General features: G+C 36.7%; 1 protein-coding gene across 1 annotated transcript in view; it reads left to right on the top strand.

Annotated features, from left to right (window-relative positions):
- The first annotated feature begins 4,503 nt into the window (after positions 1-4,503).
- Positions 4,504-10,168, top strand: part of TrpA1 (Transient receptor potential cation channel A1) — a 68,707-nt gene continuing 63,042 nt past the window's right edge. The window contains exons 1-2 of the mRNA XM_071590253.1: positions 4,504-4,671; positions 7,082-7,348. Of these exons, the coding sequence (XP_071446354.1) occupies positions 4,504-4,671; positions 7,082-7,348 (435 nt within the window). The remainder of the gene's footprint in view (positions 4,672-7,081; positions 7,349-10,168) is intronic.

Raw genomic sequence — 10,168 nt, 5'->3', positions numbered from 1 at the left:
CGAAGTTGATGTATGGACTCTCGGTGGGTAACTAATTACGTTTTTTTTATTATTTCTATCCTTTCTCAGAAGGTTTTCCGTGAATATTGATTTGCGACACTTTGAAACAGTTCTTAGATTGTTAAAGGGGTGAAACATACTTGGTAAAAATAGTTTCCGCCTTCAATTAGTCCACGAGTCCAAATTAAATATGATTTAGATAATTAAGTGAAGCAAATATTTCTATAATTATCATTGTTAATGGGAGCAAGGTATTTGAGAGGTCATTATATCAAGAGAAGGTGGGATGATCGTGAAGTGAAGATCGATCTCCGAATTTTACTCCTAAAACGAGAGAGTAATTCGTCAGTTTACCGTAACATTCCACAAGCGATATTTATTTTAGATATATCCAAATTATGCGAATATATCCTTATATGCGAATTTTAGATAATATCCACAAAAATATAAAATGGACCGGAATGTAGCAAGCAAAAATCTCCCTCCGGAGATTGGCCCTAACTCTTCGTCATGAAAATTTAGCCGCAGGACCGAAATGATCACACCAATAGTTCGTGTAATCTCAAAGTTTTGACTAATTTTAGATTTATCTGGTGCGTTTTAGGGCAACAAAGTCAATATTTGCTGCTATCACCGATCTAAACCCTCTGAAGTCATATACACGAAAGTCACCTAGGGTTCTCCGAGCTTTTACAATTAGGAGGCTGTCAACGTACGGAAAATAATCTCAGGGGTGAGGTCAGAGTATATTTTTCGAAATAATAATTTACATTTCATCCCTACTTCCACACATTGTCCTCACAACGTCAACGTCACATATCTGTGTATTTTCAAATCTATTCTCAACTTGCCGGCGTCCAATTTAATCAGACTAATGGACGAATGCGTGATCCGAATGCGAGTTGCCGTATGTCCGCGACGAGGACGCCCCAAACTGACTAACATTTGCATATGTGAGCTATTATTTGAGATGAGGCGTAAGAATAAAGGAGAAAAGAAGCGATCAATCATCATTCATATAACGTTTGAAGGACGACGTTTCATTTATTTTTAAACCTCTTCTTCTTGGAAGTCATGAGAAGGCTTTTTGGGAGTACCAATTTTACGCGGAATTGAAAAGTTTTCCATGTTTCCTGATTGAAGACCTTTTAGGTATGCTTATGCTACTTTGAGTATGCAAAGGTTACAGTTTTTTGTCAGATATTTTTGTTAAAAATTATTTTCGTGACTTTTCGCAGTCCAGAATAGCTTGAATACAATCCAGGAATCGAAAATTTCTGGGATTACCTATTGGAATCACGTTAACGATGCCACACCATATGCTTAATAAAACGTCTCGCTTTTATCCGATGTTATAGTGTTGGCTGCTGAATACTATCATAGACTCGATTAAGGACCATTGATTAATTATCCCATTCCTCTCTAAAGCTCTGGCGGTATTGTGTTGGCCAATTCATGTTCATGGATGGGCAGGTTATTAAATATCCTAAAATCCTTTCGATAAACATCCGTGGCTGCATTAACGAAATTGTTGCCATTCTCATGATTACCATTATCATTGTACCGGGTTGCTTCAGAGAACTCATCTAAAGTTACACCATGAGTGATGCTACTTTGAGTATTGCCGCGTGTCTGTTTGGAAGGCTTTGTGATCGCAGAAGATGAAGTTTGAATGATGAAATCTCTTCTTTTTGTTTATTAGGTATAATACCACTCATACACACACTTTGACGAAAATCGAAGTTTAAACGCTCAGCAGTGAGATATAATGAGGCGCTCATAATCGCACGGCTCTCTTTGTAGTAATGAGACGTATATCAAGTCGCGGGAAATGTTATAGAGTGACTAATATATCTGGAATGGGATGATGCAATGCTAATGTAGTGGCTTCTCATCCCTAAAGGGCCCGGGTGCGAACCTATGACGTGACAGGATTTTTCACTGGTATCCTCACCCTTACTTGGGGTGCTTTGTGGAGAGCACTTCTAGCGGAGTACGCCGCCTGTCGAATGGGACGTTAATTTGTAGAATACCGTTTAGTATGCTCATGCCGATGACAGATTACTCTACACCCTTCTCCCATTCCCAGATTCTCTCACTCCTCCCGAATTATGCCACCTATCTCCAATGGTGCATATGACCTCAGCTGTCGGTCGCCTCCTCTAATTACCAATCCTGGCACTCGAAAGAGGAGGGAGAGGAATAGTCTGGAGTATACGTGTAGATCGCTCGGATACTTTTGCTTTTGTTTATGTGTACACAATCAATACTATACGAGGAGTGCCTGCCTCGTGTAGTGCCTGTACAATATCAATGCTCCCTGATTTATCACGTATTGCTAAAAGTCTAAGACATTTGAGGAAAGAATCGAGAAATCATTTAGCTACCATATGGGGAAGGTGAGGGGTCAATATTGTTTCCAAAGCCTAATTGCATATTTGGTATTCGGACGCATGTAAACGTTGGCGATGTTCTTCGCACATTTACGATTACTTCACTGCTTATCGAAATTATTTAAAATTATTCTCTTATACTCTTTTAAAAATTTAATGATTCAATTTACCTTCGCAATTGTTCGAATGTGTATGTGTTCAGTAATTTTTTGTCATAAATGTTCTATTAAAAACCTCATCTCTTTCATACCATTTAATTCACTCAAACATCTTAAAATATTTTTTTGGTTATCAATTGGTAGCAAATATAAGGGGCGGTCAAATGAAAATCGAACACTCGCTAAAACCTTACCGTGAAATGGTTTTATTCAAAAGTAATTACCAAAAGCGCCGATACATTTATCCCACTAGTAGACGAGACGATCAGTTCTAGTTTTGTTGAAATATGTAGGTCGCTGACGGATCCACAACTGCGCCCACTCATGGACATTCTCGTCTGAATGAAACCCACGTCCACGAACGCTTTTCTTTAGGTCGCCAAAGATGTGAAAATCACAAGAGGAAAGATCCGGCCTGTACGGAGGATGTTGAAGTATATCTCAACCAAATCGCTTTCGTCCGCGTCCGAACCTTAGCCTTCGTCAGATTGGCAGTATGGGGGTGAGCATTATCATGCAACAGGAGTCCGTCCGACAGAATTCCGGGGTGTTATGCCTTGATGGCGCGTCGCAGTTTCTGCAAAGAGTGTTCTTAGCGCTGCGCATCGATTGATTGAGCGAGGAAGTCGGAAAGCAGAGGGCCCCTGCAGTCAAAGAAGAAGGTCATCATGACTTTAACGGAACTTGTGTGAACAGCCTTGGATTTCTTTCACGGGGGAGATTTGGGATGTTTCCATTGTTGGCTTTGCTGTTTACTGTCGGGCTCGTAATGGTGGCACCACGTTTCGTCCCGTGACGGTACCGGACAGAAATGCATACTCTTCCTCGTGATACCGCTGCAGATGACTCAGACAAGGTGACATTCTGTCAATCTCTTGCCCCTCGATCAATTAATGCCTACTGCGCGTACAACAGCTGGACGAACACACTAGACCAGTCCTCGCACTAACAAGGACCGAACCCAACAACTGCGTGCGCTTGTGAGTTGTCACTACGTATGCAGTTCTCTTACCACAGCAATGGCAGTGTCGATTCATATCAACAATGCTGCCACCTTTCGCGCGGAGTGTGTGTTATGGCGGGCGTTCGGTTTTCATGTGACTGAGCCTAGTGATACTGCACTTTTCCTCTGTTAATTAAGATTTATTTTGACCTTGGTTTTGACGTTACTTCAGCATCATCAGGTGCATAATGTTGATTGGAGCAAGCTCAAATAGTTCTCTCCGAATGGGTTTGAATTAGTTCAAATCATGAGTGTAAATCGGTATGAATAGGTTGCAAAATAAATGGAAAGAACTCCAATGTGATAACTCTGAATGAGCAGATATGACCTGAGTTTAAGTTAATTCGTGAACATATAAAACGTGTATTTTTAGCTGTGGGATTTTCTAGTTGCAATAGATCTCTTCTCCGAAGTCCAAACTATCTAATTCCTAAGTACAACTTCAGTGTTTTTCAATCGATCCCTAATTCTAAAGGCTGCCATTTTATTCTCTGCTTTGGGAGTCTTTCTTCACTCATGTGTTGTATGTACCCATGTATAAGAAGTTATCTGTCTCAATCATAATTCTAATCCTTCATGATATTCTTAATGATCTTCTCATTATATCCGTTGCTATTATTTTGGTTTGTTTCCTTTGTTTTTCTGTCAACTTCCTTGGTTCACTCTCTTACAGTAGTGTACTTTGTATAAGTGTCTTATAAATGCTGTTTTTTTTACCTTTTGGGGATGTCCTTACTCAATTAATCTTATTGAGACATGCCATATCATTTCTGACTTCGACTCTTCATTTCTCCATTTTTTAAATATGTCCTGGAGTGACAGAAAATTACTCCAAAGAAAATTCAACCACATTATGGGGAAGTATTTGTTCATCACCTTTTAATAAAGAGAAAAAACATAAAAAACTGAGATTTGTTCTGAAATCAATTTTTTTGATGAGATGGCAATAATGGGTAATACTGTCTTTCCAGAAACTGTGGAGGAGGATCCGGCACCTGGTGGTGCCCCATCTGGCATGCCCAGCCCATGGAATATTCTTCAAGCACTGATCTCCTTCCGCAGGGCTGCCAATGGGAGTGCCAGGGTTAGTGCCAGTGCCCACTCTGCTGTAGAACCTGTGAGAAGATTTTGGACTCCTCATATGATTACTTGTTCTATGTGGGCTAGCAAAAATTCATGTCACCATTTATTTGGGGCTAACTTTGTAAATTTGTGTCTGTCATAAACCCCTGTCACATTGAACCTACTTTCCTCAGGAAGCATTGTTGTTTAATTGTCTTGCTGAAAGAAATTTATTCTGCAAATTTTATCATCATCTAACTAACCTGGTTTTTCGAAATGGATTTTGTTTTGCTTCTCCATGGGAGACATTCTACTAAGTGATTTAGAGTGGAACTGGGGGATCAAGATGGTGCGGGGGCTAACGTTCTGGCTTCCCACCCTGTGTGCCGGGGTTCAAATCCTGGCGGTGTTGAATATTTTTCAGAGGTATCTTGATCCCTACTTGAGGTGCTTTGTGGAGGGCACTTTGAGTGGGTACGCGGGCCATCGGATGGGACATTAAGCTGCGGACCCCTTGGCGCCTTTCGTAAAGAGTAGGCTAATGCCGATGCCGGGTTTCTCTCCACCCTTCATCCTTTCCTGTCAATCCCCTATGGCGCAAATGACCTCAGCTGTCGGTCGCCTCCCCTAAATACTACTCCTACTAGAGTGGAACTCTGAATCATCTGGGATGTTGCACTTTTTTATTTGATTTTTTTTACCTTTAGCATCATTTCCAAAAATTTCATATTTTTCTCCTCAGAAGTAGGGATTAAAAAATCTTTTCCAAAAGTGTATGCTTGAAATCCCTGCCCAGGGAACATCATCTTGATCAGTTAATAAAGGGAAATCTATACTGTGCCATCACATTTTATATTCGAATTTTTTTCAGAGGTTCCCTCAATGTATATCAATCAGCCTTTTAAGTACCTTATCTCTTCATCTTAAGCTGTTTAATCTCAGTAGTAATGTCCCACAAAAATTCATAAATATTACACCATATTCCTTGGTGAAAAGAGCATATATCAAAACAGATAATCTATTCCCCGAGATAGCATTGTATTGTGGATATATGCAAGTGTACATACACTGTAACAGTGCCGACATTTAAACAGGTTCTTTTGGTTATTCATTTTCCAGAGAATCACTAAAATGTCATCATAGATTTTCTACATCATGAAAGATAGGTTTTGTACAGTCTGTAAAAAGTATCACATATTCCTTATTGCATGAAGTTCTTCCTGCTTAAACGTGTTTTACCTGTATTAATTCATTCTTCAGTTCTTATACTCTCTGCCTGTCTGCATTCTATCCAAAATAACCTTTCATTCTCTTTCCTGGTTAACAAGGAATCTTCTTTCATTCACAGCCTTCAGTATGCCAAAAACTCTCAATATGACATCTAATATGTTTTTGCCTCTAAATTTCATCCGGTACCTTCCTCTCTTTCACTGCACCACTTGAACTTTCATCATTGGCTCTCTTTCTATCCAAATTATTTTATCTATATACATATCTCAATTCCCATTACTCAAAATATTCTTACCTATGTAGTCTCTCAACCAGTTCTAGACTGATGTCACCTAAACATGGTAGCTTTCTCTGCTTGCAAGACGATCAAATAATGAATATAACCTCTGAACACTGATTTGGGAACATTATTGTGACAGTGTAAAATGTCAGTTAAAAGCAATTGTATGTTCAAAATGTATACATAATAACTCCGGCCTATTGTAAATCAACATATATTCTGATTGACAGCCATATCTATTATCACAAGAAAACGTTTACTTGCTCATAAACATTGCATATCCACTAACTGAAAACTTCACAATGCAGTATTTTGTACTCACTTAATCAGGCACAATGCATAATTTTCACACAATTAACTGAGCACCATTATATTTTTTACATGAGCCATGGGCCCTTAGTCTAGCAACAAGAACGTTTTCCAATGTGGGATATGAACTCCCATTTGTTTTGGGTGGTATAAACAATACTCTAATCCCTGCTACTGAATGGAATACAACATGTTATTTCACATGCAACATAGTACCAAAAATAATGAGCTTGACTACAAACCAGAGCTAACCTCATGTAGCTTGGCAGTTGGGTTTAGACTGGCATTCCACTAACACTTACTACCTTTACAAAACATTTATTTAATAAAAATCACCTTGGCACACCAGTCAGATAACAATAAGGCAACCATGAAAAATAACAATTAAAAAACAGAATATTTAAAAGATATATTACCATGCTTCTTGGGTTTATCATGTAATGTCACTAACAATTACTTCAATCCCTTGGCTGACTATTGCTTCATCATCTGACAACCTCACTTAATAAGAATTTGGCTTCCCTTCATTCTCAATTTAAATCCTTTCCCTGCCATCCTTGACATTTATGACAGTATTTAGCTACTTTCATAGTAAACTCATAACTTTTGCTATGCTATAAATTTTTTCTTACTTCAACTATACTAGGTGGGAGGATCATGTGATGGAGGAGGAAGAAAGGGCCGAGGAAGGTGGATTCCACCACAGGATGAACATGCCAATATGCTGCCAACAGCAATATCCATCCATAGTTTTCGAAGAGTCATTCCTAATCGATTCAGTTGCAATCAGACAGGAAACACACTTAACTCTGCTTACAATGAGAATGAGGAGGAAGAGGATGCCAATTCTAGTGAAGAAAAAACAAATGGAGAAGTTTGTTTACTTCAAGACAGCCCATTCCGTATCCTCAGGGTAAGTGAGAAATTAATTTCTTATTCCTTCTTATCATCATATGTATTTTTTAATATGGGTAGTTGTGAAAAATTGGGCAAAGAAATGCAAGAAATTTTTTTTTGTAAATGGAAATGTTATATTATGTGTTCACCACAAATGTTTAATTACTTACATGCTAATCCATAATGAATAATTAGTAATGTCAATGAAGCATTGGTGTCATTTGTAAATGAGAAGAAATTAATAAAGAGAATTACTTAATTCAATTTATGTCCTTAAGGGCTCTCAAGAAACAATAAAATAGAGAATGAAAAAATTATGGGCATCAAAATTGCACTAATATTTTATTTACTAATATGAGTCTCTCTGGCCCATATCGTCATGCATTCCTCCCTGGTGTTTTGGTGGGAGGGGATTTCATTTTAATATTTGATGAAGTTTTTGCATGTTATCTCCTTTATATTTGCAGTGAATTTTTATGGGGACACACCAATCTCCTTCCTTTTAATTCAGGGACACACTTTAGATAACTGGGCCAGCTCAATCAGCTATGAGGTCAAAACAAAAAAAGAAATATCACTTAAAAGTGAAATTTTTTAGTTATATTACTTATTTGCTCACAAGCTTAGAAAAATCTAAGTAACTGATGCATTAAAATCACAATTAACCATTGTAATAATAATATTTAATGTTAATCATTGTGTTCAGTGATCATTCATAAAATAATTCAAGAAAGAAGATATAAGAATTAAAAGAGAAAATTAATGCACATGGGAGAGACTGATAAACTGATATTTAAAGATTGATTTTCACATCAAATGAACAGCTAATTATAAATGCTAATTCAAAACTATAATAAAATTAAGAAATAAAATCAAGGATTTGGTTTTTATTAAGGTTTCCTTCTCATTTTACTCGAAGCATTCTAACATTTCCTATTATTAGGAACTACCATGGAAGAATATAAGGAAGGTTCACTCGCATGAATTCCTATAGAATGCATGTATGTATATCTCTTACAGCTCTAAGATAGAACTCACCAGGTTTGCTGTGATTCTGAATTCCAACCTGGTTGCCATTAAGGCAGATACTTATTCAAATCAAAAACCACAGCTTTTCAGAAAATTCATTTAATTTATGTTTTCCTTAATTTGGAATAATGGAAGGAGAACAACAATAAAAGTGATGAAATCATTTGAGAAAAATGACCAGCATAGTTAAATATATGAAAACTAAAGGATTCTTAAAAAATATAACTCATTTTTGAAGAACTAACTTCGCCTATGACTTTTCCAGAAATCACAAAGTTACTATTTTTCATTTCCAAAATAAATCAATTCCATAAAGTTACGCCGGAAACCATCAATTTCTTTCCAGAAATAATATTATTTAGCATATTCATTGACAATGCCATCTATTTTTATAGGCTATTGTTATTTTTTTATTGACTGCCATGAAATGGAATCCACGGCAACTGTACACAATTTCTAAGTAGAGCTGTAAAATCAGTAATACTCTTATTTAAGACTTTTTATTTCATATTGAATATCAAAAATGTCACCTGTTTGAATTATTTGCAACACTTTATTCATGTGAAGCAAAGTGATGAAAACACTAAGGTACTTGTTTGTACAATATCTTTAATGTTACTGTGTTTTTCTGCAGAAATTATACTTTTGCCATAGAAATAAAGTAAAAGGTCATTATGGGGAGTGAAAGTTGGTTCTCCTGGCAAGCAGAATGACCTTATGGCTAATTATAGCCCATGCTCGAGGCTTTTTATCGTTCTAGATTTACTGACTCCATTATTTTTGTTGTCACTCTTCCTTTGAAATCTTTTCTATATTCATGAAACATTCAGATAACTGTTAGTTATTTAGCATATATTGAATAATTATTATTGCAATTTCAAATTAAAATATAGTTTTATGTCATTATTATATGTGATAGGGAGGTTAGAAAATGATGGTTTTTATGAGACCTCTTTCCCTATGTACATTATGCTTAGTGTCCATGAAGTATAGTATGCAAATTTTTATGAATAATTTTCATCAAAAAAAATTTACCCCAAATCTTGCTCCTTTCTTGTTGCGCTAAATATTACACTCTGTTAAATTCCAGGCAGGCTTTGTAAGTATTCTACACTCTTCATATACAGCTTATGCCAATATTTTGTGTAACTTTTCCACCACACAGAAATACACCTGTTAACACTAGAATATCCAGGCTCAATTTACCGTCAACCACAATCCTACTCTTATTTTTTGATAATGCATGTATTTTCATATTTAATTTTGTTGTTAAAAGTATTTTGGCACATGCTAGTGACTCCAGTATTTTTGTATTGTTTTTGTACTGTTTGCAAGGTTTACACAGTTGTACTCAGCAGCAAAATTTATGTAATTCTAGACTAATAACTAGCCAAATATTTCTTTCAAATGTTTAGGGTCCATTAACCGAGTGGAAGTTTTTTCTCATCTGTGACATATTCCCCTGGATAGAAATATCTAATCCCCAATTTCAACTTAGGTGGTCCCATAAAGGAATGAGATGGTATAGGCCACCATATCAAGATTTACCAAATTAGTGAATTTCATCAGATAATTTTAGCTGTCTATCATGGCAAATATTATGGAATGAGTAATAATAGTGCCAAGTGTGCCTTGAATTTAATGCCTATGAGGTATGCCCTTTTGCCTTCTTCTTTTAATTCTTCCAAGGTGGACTCAAGATACGGCCATTCTACTTTTTCCACCAGTTTCATGTGTCTTTGATAGCCCATTTGAATGCCTAACTGTACTCCATTATAAGTCCATTTTATACATATTATTAGCATTA

Source organism: Hetaerina americana, unplaced genomic scaffold (genome assembly GCF_022747635.1).
Source record: "Hetaerina americana unplaced genomic scaffold, ioHetAmer1.1.p SCAF_4, whole genome shotgun sequence".
Taxonomy (NCBI): domain Eukaryota; kingdom Metazoa; phylum Arthropoda; class Insecta; order Odonata; family Calopterygidae; genus Hetaerina; species Hetaerina americana.
The sequence above is the reverse complement of the archived record's forward strand: the minus strand, read 5'-3'. Positions and strand labels throughout refer to the sequence as shown.